This window comes from Hyla sarda, chromosome 1 (assembly GCF_029499605.1).
Source record: "Hyla sarda isolate aHylSar1 chromosome 1, aHylSar1.hap1, whole genome shotgun sequence".
In the NCBI taxonomy this organism is placed as follows: domain Eukaryota; kingdom Metazoa; phylum Chordata; class Amphibia; order Anura; family Hylidae; genus Hyla; species Hyla sarda.
In genome coordinates, this window is record NC_079189.1 from 401,189,406 (window position 1) to 401,208,141 (window position 18,736).

General features: G+C 42.5%; 1 protein-coding gene across 4 annotated transcripts in view; it reads right to left on the reverse strand.

Moving 5' to 3' along the window:
- Positions 1-713: 713 nt before the first annotated feature.
- TOX4 (TOX high mobility group box family member 4) overlaps positions 714-18,736 on the reverse strand; it is a 44,703-nt gene continuing 26,680 nt past the window's right edge. For 3 of the 4 annotated variants that reach the window (XM_056527824.1, XM_056527833.1, XM_056527843.1), the window contains exons 2-9: positions 15,644-15,712; positions 10,376-10,618; positions 8,293-8,553; positions 7,409-7,636; positions 7,195-7,275; positions 5,072-5,779; positions 2,560-2,726; positions 715-2,238 (exon numbers count right to left, since the gene is read on the reverse strand). In XM_056527824.1, the coding sequence (XP_056383799.1) occupies positions 2,178-2,238; positions 2,560-2,726; positions 5,072-5,779; positions 7,195-7,275; positions 7,409-7,636; positions 8,293-8,553; positions 10,376-10,618; positions 15,644-15,712 (1,818 nt within the window). In that variant the 3' untranslated portion in view covers positions 715-2,177. Of the gene's footprint in view, positions 2,239-2,559; positions 2,727-5,071; positions 5,780-7,194; positions 7,276-7,408; positions 7,637-8,292; positions 8,554-10,375; positions 10,619-15,643; positions 15,713-18,736 lie in introns of all 4 variants that reach the window. The other variant, XM_056527818.1, reaches the window with a different exon arrangement.

Sequence of the window (18,736 nt, forward strand, 5' to 3'; positions counted from 1 at the left end):
ATCATATTGCAACCACATACATTTTTTTTTCCTTTAACATGGATGTCAATGGGAAACGCCATACAGGAAACCATATATGGTTTTTACTTTGCACATGCACATTTGCATCCTAAAGTTAAAATTTAAAAAAATGTACTTATTTTAAATAAAATTTTCAAAAACTTATGTTTTCTTTTTTTTTTTTTATAAAAACAGACGGAACCGTATGCACTTTTAAAAACAGTATACGGTTTAAAACCGCATACGGTTTACTTTTTCTCATACATTTCCATCCGTTTTTTTTTTCCATACACTTTTCTTTAGAAAAACTGATTGAAAACAGTATTGCAAAAACGTGGTGTGAACCCAGCCTTAGGCTGGGTTCACACTACGATTTGTAACTACGGTTCCCGTATACGGCTGGGAGGAGGGGGGCGGGGCTTAATTGTGGCACCCGCACTCAGCTGTATAGGGGAACCGTATTTAATGCATGTCTATGAGCCGACCGGAGTGAACAGCAGCCTCTGGTCGGCTGCTTTTTCGGCCGTATGCGGTTTCCCGACCGTAGGCAAAAACGTGGTTGACCACGTTTTTGCCCGAGGTCGGGAAACCGCATACGGCCGAAAAAGCAGCCGACCGGAGGCTGCGGTTCACTCCGGTCGGCTCATAGACATGCATTAAATACGGTTCCCCTATACGGCTGAGTGCAGGCGCCGCGATTAAGCCCCACACCCCTCCTCCCAGCCGTATACGGGAACCGTAGTTACAAATCGTAGTGTGCAACCAGAAACAAATCTGCATATAAACTGTAGATAAAGCAATGGCAAAAGTTGGTCCTTTTTTTTTTTGGATCCATGGTGGATAAAAACAATTGTATAAGTGGACATAGTTCTTACACCCACAACAACCTAATTCAGTATAGAATCTTGTTGCGTAGCTTTTCAAAGTCAAATCTTGTTTTTAACAAAGGTTTCCCACTGAAACAAATTTGCAGTAAACTCAGGAGCCAAACAAAGGAACTTATTTTATATTGCAAAACGTATAAAACCTGTTTTTCCCTACGTGGTATTACGTGTCTGTGTGTGTGTGTGTTATCAGTAATAAAAAAAAAAAAAAACCCTAAAGCTCCATGGCCTTTTTTTCTGATGGAGCATCTTCAGCTATAAAATAGTTGTTTTACAATGGCTTTTACTAAATACATATTTTTTTTGTCTCATTATGGGAATCACTGCAAGAAAGATGTATAAACTAAACTGTGTCCCAGCTACACGCTGCTCTAAATAGTGCCTTGCAGAGATGTAAAAAGGGACAAAAACAAAGCAGAAAAAAAGCTCTAAATCCTGTCTCTTTAATACACAGTATTGTAAACCCTCCAGTGATCATTGTAATGGTATATAAAGCAATGAACTGGATGTGAAAGCCCTTCTACGTGTGGAAATGATGCAGTCCCATTTTAAACTCAGGGGCTCTGGTGCTACAAAGATGAAAAACAAACTTCTAAATACTAAACCCTTTTCCTGTGTTCCAATGTATAAACAAAAAGAATAACTTACTGTATATGATGCTCACTAGGCCTCTTGTGAACAAGTAAAAAGGCTGTTTAAGACATGAGAACAAAAAATGTCAATCCTTCAAAATATCAGGAAAGACATTCAATACTATTTAAAATACAGACCGCTTTATTTTGTTACTTTAACTAAATGGTAAACCGTCTGTTACGAGACTGCAACTGTAAAAGGCTCCCGGACATCATTATCAAGCCAACGGCCAAGAAATACTAGACAATGCTAAAGATCGGAGGCCTGCATCTTCCACTTGTGATTCTTCAAGTTGTTAAACAAGTTACATGCTTCCTTAGAGTGACAAGAAAAGGTCTATGCAGCCTTCTTTCTTTAGGTTGAAGAAATCCAAGGAGCAATTCACTATTATGCAATGGAGACGGGGGGAGGGAACTGAATTTTATCCAACAAGTAACCAAGAAACAGAAGCACCCAACAGTAGTTTTCTTGTTGCCCAATGGCACAGAAGGGGACAAAATTTACTTCGCACCATGAAGTCCTCGCCTTCTTCAGATCATATATACAGAACAGTAAATAAAAAGCAGTTTTTTTGTTGTTGTTTTTTTACATATTGGCATTATTCTTGGGAATTAAGATCCTCTTTCCTCAGGCTACCAATCCTACAAAGGGTAACCAGTGTTATTTCACAGAAGCAAGTGTCCCTTGATTTCTGCCTGCAACCCAAGCTGTAAAGGTGTCTCTGGAAGAAAGAACAAGAAAACAAATGAAAAACATAACAATGAAACATGGGGGGAGATTTATCAAAACCTGTCCAGAGGAAAAGTTGCTGAGTTGCCAAAAGCAACCAATCCGATCACTTCTTTCATTTTTCAGAGGCCTTTTCAAAAACGAAAGCAGCGATCTGATTGGTTCCTATGGGCAACTTAGCAACTTTTCCTCTGGACAGGTTTTGATAAATCTCCCACAAGTTGTGCATTAGCTATATGGAAGGAACAGCATACAGGCTTCTGCAAGTTTGTATACAATGATCTATGTACGGGACAGCCTGTAACTTACTTACCTACAATGTTTCACCACACACTCATTGCTGCAATACTCATTATCCCAATCCTTACAATCTATAGGGGGATTCTCACATCCAGAACGTATGCACCGTGGCTGGGGAGATGGGCTGTGAGGGGGAGAACCACTCACTAGTTCAACATCCATTTGCGAAGGGGGAGACTCCTAGAGAAAATAATCACCATTTACTTACAAGAAACCATACAAAAAAAAAGGGACGCTGCAAAACTAAACAAAACCCATAATATGCTGAAATCACACCTTCAGTTTTAATGTAGTTCTTATATGCTAAAGCTAGAAGTGGATCCAGCATGGACTTTACACCATCAAAAACCGCATTTGTGCTTCCAGCCCAAAAGGTACAATGTAAAACAAGAGTGGGTTTTACCTCCCCAAGAAATATGTTGCAAACTAATTTGAGGGGGGGGGGGGGGGGGGGTGAGCATGTTTCACATTATAATATTTAAAGAGCATGCATTAGAACAGTACTTTAGACTGTACATAGACATTCATTTATAACTTTTTAAAAACACATGTACAGTCTGAAGACTATATCACACGATAGCCCTCATTTACTAATGTCAACCCGACTTTTTTTGTCGGGTTGTGCGAACAAATTTGTGTCGCATAGCCCATGCAACACAAATTTGGTCGCACAACCCGACAAAATATATCATCACTCCGAGTGGTTTTTAACCGCATCAAAATGGGCGTGGTTATCACAAAAAGGGGCGTGTTCCAGACAAAACACTGAGTATGATGAAAAACTCACAGGAAAACCTGTGAATTTTTCTTCACTAAAACCCAACAGCTCTGAGCTGTCGGGAAATTACTAGAAACCGACTGAATCCTACCTCCCTCATGGAACAGACTCTGTTCCATGTTGGGGGTAGTAGTACAGGGGCTAAGGGGCTGATCGCATCGGGTCTCACTTCTGAGAGTTATTAAGCAGGCGGCATGCTCCGCTCCCCAGCGATGTGTTTCACTTTCATTTTCAAATTCCCCAGCGGGATCCTTGAATAGCCCGTACTGAGGAGCCATTCAGGGATCCCTGCGAGCTGCGGTTAGGAAAGATATATAGAATCGCTGGGGGTATTGTATATGTCCCCACAGCTTCTCTATATCTTGCCCCCTGCTTAGCCATATGTCTTGTCCCCCGCCACAGCGCATGTGTACATACATATATATATATATATACCCCCCGCACAGCGCTATTATATACCCCCCGCAGCACATGTGTACATGTATATACCCCCCGCACAGCGCTATCATATACTTGTGTACATATATATATACCCCCCGCATAGCGCTATTACATACCCCCCGCAGCGCATGTAGATATATATTATATATGCCCCACACAGCGCATCTATATACGTATGCCTCTGAAGTGCAATCAATGACTAATGCAGTGGTCTCCAACTTGCAGACCTCCAGATGTTGCAAAGCTACAACTCCCAGTATTTACGGACAGCCGTTGGCTGTCTGGGCATTATGGTAGTTGTAGTTTTGCAACATCTGGAGGTCCGCAGGTTGGAGACCACTCGCTTAAGAGGCATACAAATAGAGAAGCGAAGTGGGGAGCAGACATATAGCGTTATCTGGTCCCCACTTCGCTTCTATACACAGTCCTTAGCAAACACCACAGCTGCCCCATCGCCTCCCCCATCCCTGGTGTTATAATTACCTGTTCCCGACCTGGGTCCACGATCATTCTGGCTTCAGCGATGTTGCTATGCGCTGTCACTGTGCGCACTGACGGTGACGTCACGATGTGCGCTGAGGACTGTGTATAGAAGCGAAGTGGGGACCAGATAACGCTATATGTCTGCTCCCCACTTCGCTTCTGTATAAGTATGCCTTTTAAGCGAGTGGTCTCAAACCTGCGGACCTCCAGATGTTGCAAGTTGGAGACCACTGCGATTAGTCATTGATAGCACTTCAGAGGCATATGTATATAGATGCGCTGTGCGGGGCATATATAATATCTACATGCGCTGCGGGGGGTATATATATATATATATATATATATATATATATATATATATATATATATATATATATATATACACACGCGATGTGGGGGGGTATATATATATATATATATATATATATATATATATATATATATACACACACACACACACACACACACACGTGCTGCAGGGGGTATATGATAGCGCTGTGCTGGGGGCATATACACAATTTACCCTGCGACACAATTTCCAACCCGTGCGACACAATTTTTTCCCCCCGTGCGACACATTAGTAAATCAGGGAGAAAAATACACAGTAAATGAGGTAACACTGAGAAATAAACTGGACACTCTTAGTAAATGAGGGCCAATATTACTGTTCAGCTCAGTCTTCCTCATAAACATGCTTCTTCAGACTTGCCAAAGTCCCTCTCTTACTGCCTTAACTAGCCAAAAGCATACAACAGCAAACACTTTCACAGAAAAATCTTTTCTAGAATGTTGCAACCAAGTAAGCCAGTAATTGAAACTTACTTCTTGAACCACTTCCGTTAACACTTCCACATGCTCAGGTGAGACAGAGACCTCTGGAGAGGTGGGTACATTGATAATTGGGATTGTTTTTGCTTGGACTTGAACAGTCTGTGGTTGGGGTTGCAGAGGAGGGGGTATGATCTTTATCTGCAGAGGAGGAGGTTGGTGCATACTAAGCCGCACCTTCTGCATGGGCTGCAAAGGTGGGGGCGACTGAAGGATAGTGATAGATGGCTGCTGTGCGGGGGCCATCTGCTGCAGACGTGGTGGCTGCTGCATTTGTTGTAACGGAGGAGGCTGTAAGCGTGGGGGCAACTGCATTGCTGCCTGAAATACAGAACGTGTAATCCGCGCCTGTGGGCTGGGCTGTAACTGATGAAGAGGAAGGCCTCTTGAAGTTACCATTGTGGCTGGGATTACGGTCACCATGCCTTGAGACATTGCAATAGATGTGGGAATCTGTCCTGCCTGCAGCATTTGCTTTGAAATTATTATTTTAGCAATGCTGGGCTGAGCAGGGGCAGCTGACTGGGGTGGTGGTGTTGGGACAGAGGGTGGAGTTGGTGCTTGGGTACTAGTGGGTGTAGATGGTGAAGAAACACACTGTGGAACACTAGAAGCTGTCACAACAGAGGGGGATGGAACCGGTGATTCTGAGAGTACAGCTGGTGCAGCAGGAGGGTCCAACTCCAACGTGTCAACAACAACCTGTTTAAAAAAAATAAAAAGACATTAAAAGATACAGTACTAGAGACTTTGATATCTCACGAGATCCTGTTCACTAAGTGCCTAGCACTGAATATACACCCCCGGACATGAAATATTCATAGCCCCTGTTTCATTCACGCCCCTCTGGCGGATTACCTCAATCATCAGAGGAACTACAAACCACTAGATCTCAGGAACTGCGGGCTGATTGACACAAAGAAAAAGCATACTTACCTAGCCATGGTCCCCCCTCAGCTCCCATTGGGCTCAGTCTGGTCCCCAGATCTTTGCAGCAGTGTCCTGTCTTAGCCAGTGATTGGCTTAGCAGCCAGGTCCTGCACCGAGTGCTCCTCTCAAATGCAGGAAAGAGAAGATCAGGGGACTTGACAGTCTAATGAAATCTGCAGGGGACCAGGGCTGGGTAAGTATGCCTTATTTTACATGCCCTACCACCATAGTAATTTTTATAGAGTTTTCAGAATATACCTTTAAATGACACTAGTTTCTACAAATGTGTAAATATGAAGCCACAATTAGTGGTACAAAAGAATGGAGTCACATAAATATGTACATTGAATGCTATCCCCACACTTAAATTCTTTTATTTTTCTTCATAGGAGTTTAATACAAACTTTTAATGACTTTTACAGCCTCTATAGTGCACATTGAGCTGTATTTTTTTCCTCTATGTTTACACAGCCTATATGATTCTACCTTGTAGACTGCCTTGTCCACCAAGTTCAACCTCAAACCCTACTGTGTTAATCCAGAGAAATGCAAGACATGAGGCTGATGCCAAATGCCCCATAATAGAAAAAAATTCCTTGCCAACCTTAATATGGCAATCAGAATAAATCCCTGGATCAATGTTCTATCCACATAAATCTCATATACATACCGTAACTCCTAATAATATATATATATATATATATATATATATATATATATATATATATATATATATATACACACACACATACATACATATATATATACACATACATACATATATATATACACACATACATTTTTTTTTTTTTTTAGAAAAAACATCCAGGCCCCCCCCTTGTTTATTAAGGGAGACATCACAACATAATGTGGCAGAGAGTGCCATAGTCTCACAGCTCATAAAAGATATTACCAAATAAATTAACTCAGTTGAAAAATAGGGCTCCAGCGTTTAAGCACAAACTAGCTGAGATGGAGAGGGTTTCAGCTTAATCTCAAAAGTATATACTCTAATTGTACAGACTCGCCCACTACATCCCTGCTTATTTGGTTCCTTAGATAGGGCAATATGCAGTACTATAAGCAGTAGGGGAAGGGGGATGTAATCCTGTACTTCATAAGACAGAGACATCCTGTTAATACAGGAGAACAAGCTGTAGACTATTGATCATACGGATGTTTATTACCTGTGACATTTGGTTTTCCTTGTACAAAGCCAAAGCCTTCAGATATTCCTTTTTTGCAGCCTCTGTTTTTCTTTTGTAAACCTTAAAACAAATAAGTACTGAGAAAGTCTTTTTTCATCAAAACCTAATATATAGATCAACAATTAAAAAAAAAAAAAAAAAAATTCTCAGAGCTCTGGTTTAAAACAAAACCCTCAAGTCTGTTCTATATTACCTGCTTTTGCTCTTCCCCAAGACTGTCCCACATAGAAGCCACAATTTTGGATACCTCCCCAAACGTGGCATTAGGATTTTGTCCCTTGATGGCTGCTTGCGTATCACGGAAGAACAAGGCATATGCAGAAAGTGGTTTTTGAGGCTCATTGGGATTTTTCTTTTTTCTCTTTTTAGATGCTTTCTGTTTCTTTGCTTGTTCAACAACAATATTCTTAGGGGCAGTTATCTGCAAGTAAAAAAGTAGACACAGCAATGTGAAACTGAAGTGTGCAGAAACCTGAAAAATAATATGCCACGGTAACATGATACTACTACAACATGTCTCCTAAAAACTATGACAAGTACAAAGTGGTACTGAAAAAAACAAAAACACATTGTTATTAAAGCGTACCTGTCAGATCCAACACAGAAAAATATATACATTACTTAGTACCTAATCCTGACCATGTACATTTAAATTTTTATGCCTCCATCACCTATATTTATTATAAAAATCCCTCTTTCCATTAGCTCACAGTGTTTGAAATCCTCTAAGGGGAAGGGGCAGGTCCCTCCTTAGTGGTGGTGGGAGGTGATTGGTGTGTCTGCTCATGCAGCCTTGTCCATGAATCATGGACAAAACTGATACTGCTGCAGGACTGGTTAGTGTCCCAGTAGGTACGGGGACCCCTAGTGGTGGGATTTTCAGGAGTTGTTTCTTTATTTAATATTCAAAAAAAAAGGTAACAACCACATTAAAAATGGTATTTAGTTTTCATCAGAAACAACATATAAAAAGCTTTTGGATCTGACAGTGCCCCTTTAATAACTGATGCAGCTTTTGTATTTATTAATTCAAACCCAATCAGCAACTTAAAGTTAGTGTAACACCATAAAACTCACCCTTCTAAAGTCTTCCATGTCTTCATCATGCAGTGAACTTGTTGGAGAAGGGGTAGGAGAAAGATGATCCTCAGGAGACTGAACTGGAGGTAAAATTGTACCACCGCCAAGGCTCAAGCCAAGCTGGGAGCTCAGCTCCGACTGGTCAATAGTAGTTAACTGACTATGAGCCAGAAGACCAGATGATAGGTCTGTCATGGAAACATCTATGGTGACTGGGGGATTGGCACTGTAAGTGGTGACAATAGGGTGATCCAAATCCTGTAGTAACAATTATTGATATTACTTATCAGAGCAAAAGCATACAGGGAAAAAAATAAAATAAACTTTTCTTAGCCTTAAAGGGTATTATCCAGATTTTTTTTTTTTTTATAATGTTTTACTATCATGCCAAGTTATGTCTTAAATGCTTTACTTGCCTTACATGTGTGGGGTGGATCGATCCTTTTTTTGTGATTTCATTGTCCCCCCAGGTGCAGCATTCCTCTGGTTTTAACCCTTTCCCAGGCTCCTGTTTGGCTCGAGACAACAGCTGATCACAGGGGAGGTGGCACATTAAGTTGAACAGGGGGCTGGCTTAAGGGGGCTGACTTTTCATGAAAGAACAAGAAGAAAACAAGCCTCCTGTGATCAGCCATTGTCTTGAGCCAAACAGGATCCAGGGAAAGGCTCAAGACAATAGTCCTACACAGACTGGAGGAATGCTGAACCTGGGGGACCATGAAATCGCAAAAAAAAAAATAAAAAAAATAAATAAAGGAGTCAATCGGCCCACACACAGTAAAACATTTAAGACATAACTTGACATCACAGGCACGACAGTGAACAGTTACCGTATATACTCGAGTATAAGCCGACCCGAGTATAAGCCGAGACCCCTAATTTCAACCCAAAATCCCAGGAAAAGTTATTGACTCGAGTATAAGCCTAGGGTGGGAAATACATCATCCCCCCCTGTCATCATCCAGACCCCCGTCATTAACATCCTCATCATCATCATCACCACCTGTCATCATCCAGACCCTCATCATCATCACCTGTCATCATCCCACACATCCCCCCTTCATCATCCCCTTGTCATCATCCCCACCCCCCCTTCATCATCCCCTTGTAATCATCCCCACACCCCCCCTTCATCATCCCCTTGTAATCATCCCCACCCCCCCTTCATCATCCCACACCCCCCCTTCATCATCCTCTTCTCATCATCCGCCCTCAGTGGTCTTCAACCTGCGGACCTCCAGAGGTTTCAAAACTACAACTCCCAGCAAGCCCGGGCAGCCATCGGCTGTCCGGGCTTGCTGGGAGTTGTAGTTTTGAAACCTCCGGAGGTCCGCAGGTTGAAGACCACTGCGGCCTTCGACATCATCCAGCCCCCTCTCACCCCCCTTTAGTTCTGTACAGTACTCACCTCCGCTCGGCGCTGGTCCGGTGCTGCAGGGCTGTCCGAAGAGGAGGTGGTCCAGTGGGATAGTGGTTCCGGGCTGCCATCTTCACCGGGGGCGCCTCTTCTCCGCGCTTCCGGCCCGGAATAGAGGCGTTGCCTTGACAATGACGCAGAAGTACGTTGGCAACGAACGTACCTCTGCGTCGTTGTCAAGGCAACGTGACTATTCTGGGGCCGGGTCCGAAGCGCTTAGAAGAGGCCTCCCCGGTGAAGATAGCAGCCCGGAACCACTATCCCACCGGACCACCTCCTCTCCGGACAGTCCTGCAGCACCGGACCAGCGCCGAGCGGAGGTGAGTACTGTACAGAACTAAAGGGGGGTGAGAGGGGGCTGGATGATGTCGAAGGCCGCAGTGGTCTTCAACCTGCGGACCTCCGGAGGTTTCAAAACTACAACTCCCAGCAAGCCCGGACAGCCGATGGCTGCCCGGGCTTGCTGGGAGTTGTAGTTTTGAAACCTCTGGAGGTCCGCAGGTTGAAGACCACTGCGGATGGGGGAGTTCACTCGAGTTCAAGCAGAGGGGGATGTTTTCAGCACGAAAAATCGTGCTGAAAAACTCGGCTTATACTCGAGTATATACGGTAGTGACAGTGAAAAGTTTTGACACTCATTTGTAAACATAAAAACACCGTTACCATGGTTAATCCAGATCCAAGGAGTCCTCCAGTTTGCTCCATAACCTCATGAGTCATCTCCACTGGCATATCCAAAGTCTGTACTCCGTACTGTGCCCCAAAACCTGCATCTTGGACTCCTGTAGGATCTCCAAGGGCATCAAAGTGTCCAACCACATCAGAGACTGCCAAAGAAGGGTCCGAATCTAGAGAAATAGGTGGAATCTCAAACTCCTCATCCCCTAGGTTGGGTGTATGAAATGTCTGTATAAAAGAATTGCAAACACTTGTTAGTACATGTTAGGCTGCATTCACATCACGATTTCTCCAATTTCTCCATCCGACCTGAGTACACGATTTGTATAACTTAAAATCGTATGAAATCGTATATGAAGTCTGATCCATTGACCTCCATTAAAAAAAAATCGGATCCATTACACACATCAGATTTGATCCGCATCAGATTTCACACGATTTTTGTTCAGGTCTGAAATTGTGGTCAACCCCGATTTTTTAATGGAGGTCAATGGATCATACTTTATATACGATTTCATACGATTTTAGGTTATACAAATCATGTACTCAGGTCGGATGGAGAAGTCGTGATGTGAATGCAGCCTTAATGTCAAAATTGTTAAATAAAACTACTTTTTGCTAAGTCACTATTTTCTATATTTATTTTCTATTCTCCCAACTGAAGCAGTAACATGTCTAACTCTTGTCTCACTAGATACAATATTCCATGCTAACTCATCAGTTTCCCAGAACAGATATCAGTCATTGCCGTAAATGTTGGCACTCCTGAAATTGAAGTATTTCTCACAGAAAAGGATTGCAGTAACAGGATTTGCTATACACATGTTTATTCCCTTTGTGTGTATTGGAACTAAAAAAAAAAAAAATAATAAAAAAAAAAAAAGTGAGAAAAAAAAACAAATAAAAATAAAAATAAAAATTGGACATAATGTCAAACAACTCTAAAAATGCTCTAGACAAAATTATTGGCACCCTTAACTTAATATTTGGTTGCACATTCTTTGGAAACAATAAATGAAATCAGTCACTTCCTATAACCATCAATAAGCTTCTTACACCTCTCAGCCGGAATGTTGGACCACTCTTCCTTTGCAAACTGCTCCAGGTCTCTCTTATTGGAAGGGCGCCTTTTCCCAACAGAAATTTTAAGATCTCTCCACAGGTGTTCAATGGGATTTAGATCTGCACTCATTGCTGCCACTTCAGAACTCTCCAGCGCTTTGTTGCCATCCATTTCTGGGTGCTTTTTGACATATGTTTGGGGTCATTGTCCTGCTGGATGACCCAAGATCTCGGATGCAAATCCAGCTTTCTGACTCTGGGCTGTACAGTGCGACCCAAAATCCGTTGGTAATCCTCAGATTTCATGATGCCTTGCACACATTCAAGACACCCAGTGCCAGAGGCAGCAAAATAACCCCCAAAAAAACTTTATATCTCCACCATATTTCACTGTAGGTACTGTGTTTTTTTCTTTGTAGGACTCATTCCATTTTCGGTAGACAGTAGAATGATGTGCTTCACCAAAAAGCTCTATCTTGGTATCATCTGTCCACAAGGAGTTTTCCCAGAAGGATTTTATCTTACTCAAGTTTATTTTGGCAAAATGTAGTCCTACTTTTTTATGTCTGTGTCAGCAGTGGGGTTCTCCTGGGTCTCCTGCCATAGTGTTTCATTTAATTTAAATAATATCCAAAAGAAATGTAAAACAGCGCACACCCATATTAGGTATATATCAAAAATCCTTTTATTAATACATGTATCAAAAAGACAGACACTATCATTAAAAACACTTTAAAAAGGCCAGTAACAGCCAACCGCACAAAACGGGGGGGGGGGGGGGGGGGGAAAGGGAACCACCTCAAAAAGGGAACCACATCCAGGGCAGCTGCCTATTACAATACGTAAACAGCGTCACAGCGTATTGTTACCCCTGAGGAAGTTGCCGACAGGCAACGGAATGTGTGGGGTCTTTAGGGGGGTACCTGCCTGGTCACTCCTCCATCGACCGTCCTATGCTACATGAGAATATAGGTTGTTGAGTTAAATATACTATAATGTGGTAGTTTACATGTATATCATAGTGACTCTGTTTACGTATTGTAATAGGCAGGTGCCCTGGGTGGGGTTCCCTTGTTGAGGGTCTCCCCCCGTTTTGTGCGGTTGGCTGTTACTGGCCTTTTTTTAAGTGTTTTTAATGATATTGTCTGTCTTTTTGATACATGTATTAATAAAAGGATTTTTGATATATACCTAATATGGGTGTGCGCTGTTTTACGCGTTTCTTTTTCTTTTGGATATTGCGCTACATTTGATACGTATAGCAGCATCCCTTGTTTAAATAGACGGGGCTGAGCCCACTCATATTTTAGCGGTTGTCATTTCATTTAAATGTCGACGGATCATGACACAGACGTTCCTTGAGCATGCAGAACAGCTTGAATATCTTTGGAACTTGTTTGGGGCTGCTTATCCACCATCTGAACCATCCTGCGTTGACACCTTTCATAAATTTTTCTCTTCTGTCCACGCCCAGGGAGATTAGCTACAGTGCCATGGGTTGCAAACTTCTTGATAATGTTGTGTACTGTGGACAAAGGTATATCTAGATCTCAGGAGATGGACTTTTAACCTTGAGATTTTTGATATTTCTCCACAATTTTGGTTCTCAAGTCCTCAGACCGTTCTCTTCTCTTCTTTCTGTAGTCCATGCTTAGTGTGGCACACACAGACACACATTGAAAAGATTAAGTGAACTTCTCTCCTTTTTATCGGCTTTCAGGTGTGATTTTTATATTGCCCACACCTGTTACTTGCCCCGGGTGAGTTTAAAGGATATTGTGGAATATGTTCTGTGTTTCTGGTGCAAAGCTATACATAGGGGTTTATCGGACATTGCGAATGTGGCACTCAAATTTTGAGGTGCGTCAATGCTGTGTTAGCGACGATATATGGGCAGATCCTGACCAAAGATTGGCTAATAAAATAAAGTGGGATTGCAACAAATAATTAAATATCATTACACCACAGCATGCGATTCAATGTTTGATATAGAACATATTCTTTGTTAGGCAGGTCCATTTTTACTAGTGAAACTGCATGATGATATGATTGGTAGTACTTGATAGATTCCATGAATATCACTGGCATCCAACCCTGACTGAGATATACTATTAATGTAAATTTCAAAAATGGCCATTGCCACTTCTCTGTATATTTACAAGTATTTCTGAATGATAGGATGCGATATCTGAGACTGTAAGACAACCAATTTGAATAAATATGCATTGTACTCAGGACCTGTGAGACTTTGTTATATGAGGATGACACTGTAGGTGTTAATATTGCGTTAGTGGAAATGCAGGAGATGCAGTTCGTGTGAGATATCCACCTCTATGCTTTGCAGACCGGCCGTCCTATATTGCATGACCATATATGGAAGCTCTGATGCAGGGACGCGCTGAACGTCCCCATAGCAACATAACTAAACACTCATCTCTCCCCCCCCCCCCCCGCGTCAGGGAAGCCTCGGCAATGAAGGGGAGGTTCCTATCCCGGCCTGGAGCACGTCATTGGTTAGATGCCACGGAGGGGAGGCTGTAACCCCGGTGACGTCATACGGAGCGGGGATGATAGGGAATCCATACACCTGCTGCAGGTGTCGTTCTCATGACGTGGAGGTAAGTGTAACTGGAGGGAGTGGTTTTAGAGTATAAAAAGACCTCCAAGGGTGAGAATGGTTGCCACTGCCACTCCACCCTGCCGGGATATCATGACCTAGACTGTCTTCCTGATGAGCTGAGCGAAACGCTGCGTTGGAAACCAGGTTTGTTCGTTCTTTGCATAGATACTTTGTTAAAGGCATTCCTTTTTGGCAAATTATTTGCACAAGTTGCACTAGCACGCATGCACTTTTTTCCTATATCCTGTGTACACTACTTGATGGGACCATAATAGTATAGGGACAGGGTCCTGAGGCATGGGGGTCATCCTTTTTAGGACGAGTGCCCCAGTTACGTGCCACACAGTGAGAAGGTGTGAATAGGGACCTTGATGCACTACATGTTGAGGGATTGATAGGAAGTGTAGGGATAGCATAGATCAGTCCTCCCTACAGTATCAAAGATACTTATCTCATCCTGTGCAATCAAAGGCCCTGACAACTGCAATATTTAAAGGGGTTACCCTATTTAACTTAGTAGGGGGCAACTAATTTTGTGCAATAGTCATTTAGTTTGATTCATTTTTGTGCAATATTGGTGGTGGTGAATAGGGATTATATGGTTTCTATTCTCTGTGATATATTTCCCTTTGCGGTCACAGGAGAATATTGGTAATTGTTTGTAGGGGTTTTATGTGTATTTTATCGATGTATACCCAATAAATTGTGATTTTATATCTGTTAGTCATCCCCAGTTTTTTTTAGTTTAGTGAGTATAAAGGAGCATCACATGCTTGAAACAATCTTTTTTCCACAATTTTGAAAGGTGCCAATAATTTTGTCCAGACCATTTTTGGAGTTTGGTGGGACATTATGTCCAAATTGCATTTTTTCCTCCCTTTTTTGGTTTAGTTCCAATACACACAAAGAGAATAAACATGTGTATAGCAAAACGTGTAACTGCAATCTTTTTCTGTGAGAAATACTTCATTTTCTAGAAAATTTTCAGGGGTGCCAACATTTACGGTCATGACTGTATGTCTGCATGTATGAAAAACAGAATATTTTTTGCAATATAACTATTTAACCCTTTCCCACAAACAGTCTGTAGATCCACATTGTAATGGTCAATGCCCTGGGGTGTAAATCTATCATTACTCACATATCGGGCCCCTTTAGCCCCTTAAGGGCGCAACCAATTATATTTTTGCAGACATTCCACAGTCTGAACCCCCGCAATCTTCTGAACAACCCCACAGCTCTCTCAGAGGAGTTCATGCTACAGACAACACACGCTCCATTTATTTCTATGGGAGCGCTAAAGATAAGTGTACAGCACTCTGGCATCTCCAATGCTCCCCTAGAAATGAATGGGCGACTGTCTGCAGCAGATGTTCTGTGAGAGCAGGGGCTTTGCTCTGGGACCCCCTGCGATCAGACACTTATCCCTTATCCTGTGGATAGGGGATAAGTTGTTTTTTTTCACCCTTTAATGCAGGTTTCCAACATTATGTTACTCAGATTTGTGTACATTTAGCAATATAGTTGAAAAAATCTGCTATACTGTAAAACATTCTGCCTCTGGTACTCACCTCTGTCCCAGTCAGGAAGGGGTGCCCGGATCCTGTGATGGTCAGGTAACTGTCATTCCCCCCTGGAAACTGCAGAGAATTCAAAATTATATACATGGACATTCAACAGACAGCAACTAGACATCTGAGTGCAGGATCAGAATACACACAGCTTATTTCTAGTATTGAAACACCAGGGATTTTACAGGGTTTAGTTATTTTTTAACACACACATGCCCCCTTGGTCAAGCATGGGGAGAGAGAAGTAAACTGAAGCCACAATGTGGAGCTGCTTGATTCCTCTTTTCATTGACCTCAGCTGATCTTCAGGACATCCTCATACATTGAAATCAGTGGGTCCAGTATACATAGTTCTCTTCACTAGACAGCACAGCACTGAATGGGACAACCGTCTCAGTACAAGCGCTGTATTCTCTTTACTTGGGGCTGCTTGGAGTTCTTACCACCAAATTTATCAGTGTGCCCAAAACCAGAACTGTCAGATTTTGCCCATAGCAACCAATCACAACTCAAATGTCATAATTATTTCCAAAATGCCAAGGAGGCGGCATCAAGGTGCTCAAGTGTTACAGCCTGGCATGCCTTCTAGATTGCCCTCACATCCCAATCTCTTCCTAAATGATGTACAGGGTTCTGCTTGTAAACCAAGCAAGGGCAGGTAGGTGAGGAATCATGCCAGACTGACATTTGAGCAACACCGCTAAGAAATAAAAAGGTGATTTTATAAGTCTGACAACCACCATCATCTCCAGGAAAGGTACAGTTTACTTTTATACCCTAACAGCTATTCAATGGGGTCTGCAGCTATTAGCAACAAATATGACTGACAGATTTCCTTTAGGGCAAGGAGGACTGTTTTTTTTCTAATAATGTTCTCCCGTGTTTAGTGTTAAATCTAGAACAAAACCTATACTGTATATGTGATTCCAGTGTTAGGCTGCATTCACATAATGGTTTTACCATTACATTGGGGCTATAGGTTAGAGTCCTGCTAAAAAGGGATAGCAAGGTATAGCTATGTATGTCAATGGGCCTACTGAGCGGGACTCAATGTGTCAACCAAAACAAAACACATGTGAGTGATGATCTAGGACCACAGACATGTCACATTTGATAAAGACCCTAAGGGTATATATAGATATACCAGTATGCAGACACCTCAGCATTCCTCTGTCTACTGAAGGCAGCATACTTTTTTCCAAAGCACAAGTAGCAGTGCTTATGAGTCTCACAAAAGAAAACCCCAACAGAGTATGCCTGAAAGTGGACTGTTCTGGACAATGTTAAAGGGGTACTCCGGCGCTTAGACATCTTATCCCCTATCCAAAGGATAGGGGATAAAATGCCTGATCGCGGGGGTCCCGCCGCTGGGGACCCCCGTGATCTTGCATGCCGCACCCCGTCACACCCCCTCCCATAGGCTTGCATTGAGGGGGCGGAGCGTGACATCACACGGGGGCGGGGCTGTGATGTCACAATGCTCCGGCCCCGCCGATCGACAGTAATCAGACCAGGAGCGAACATGCTCCGGGGACTGATTTTAACGGGGTGTGGCGTGCAAGATCACGGGGGTCCCCAGCGGTGGGACCCCCGTGATCAGGCATCTTATCCCCTATCCTTTGGATAGGGGATAAGATGACTAAGCACCAGAGTACCCCTTTAAAGGGGTACTCCACTGGCCGGCGTTTGGAACATTTAGTTCTGAATGTTGTGTGCGCGGTGCGGGAGTCGGCAACACCCCCTTGTGACGTTAAGCTACGCCCCCCTCAATGCAAGCCTATGGAAGGGGACATAGCGGCCATCACGCCCCTCCTAATGACTTGCATTAATGGGGTGTGGCTTCACGAGAGGGCGTAGCCTATCCCTGCAGTGCGCACACAGCGTTCAGTATAAAATATTCTGAATGCCGGCCAGTGGAGTACCCCTTTAAATCCACTGAACTCAACAGACTTGGCACAGGTACGCACTGTATGCGTTGGCATACCAGTCTGCTAATGTATGCCCCAATTGCAAAGTCCTTATCAGATGTGAACATAGCCTGAGAAGAGGCAAATTACTATTTTTAAAGGCAATTCCTCAGGACTTTCTGCAGTACCTTTTAACCCCTTAAGGACCAAGCCCATTTTCACCTTAAGGACCAGAGCGTTTTTTGCACATCTGACCATTGTCACTTTAAGCATTAATAACTCTGGGATGCTTTTACTTTTCATTCTGATTCAGAGACAATTTTTTCATGACATATTCTACTTTATGTCAGTGGTAAATTTTCGCCGATACTTACATCATTTTTTGGTGAAAAATTCAAAATTTTATAAAAAATACTTATAAGAAAAATGGACACTCCAAATAAATTATAGATTGATTCACATATACAACAGGTCTACTTTATGATTGCATCATAAAGTTGCCATGTTTTTACTTTTGGAAGACTTCAGGGGGCTTCAAAGTTCAGCAGCAATTTTGCAATTTTTCACAAAATTTTCTAAATTGGAATTTTTCAGGGACCAGTTCAGTTTTGAAGTGGATTTGAAGGGCCTTCATATTAGAAATATCCCACAAATGACCCCATTATAAAAACTGTACCCCTCGAAGTATTCAAGATGACATTCAGTAAGTGTGTTAACCCTTTAGGTGTTTCACAGGAATAGCAGCAGAGTGAAGGAGAAAATTCAAAATCTTCATTTTTTACACTGGCATGTTCTTGTAGACCCAGTTTTTGAATGTTTACAAGGGGTAAAAGGAGAAAATCCTCTCAAAATGTGTAACCCAATTTCTCTTGAGTAAGGAAATACCTCATATGTGTATGTCAAGTGTTCGGCGGGCGCAGTAGAGGGCTCAGAAGGGAAGGAGCAACAATGGGATTTTGGAGAGTGAGTTTTTCTTAATGGTTTTTGGGGGGCATGTCGAATTTAGGAAGCCCCTATGGTGCCAGAACAGCAGAAAACCCTCCACATGACATACTATTTTGAAAACTACACCCCTCAAGACACGTAACAAGGGGGCCAGTGAGCCTTAACACCCCAGAGGTGTTTGATGACTTTTCATTAAAGTTGGATGTATAAATGAAAAAAAAAAAAAAATGTTTTCACTAAA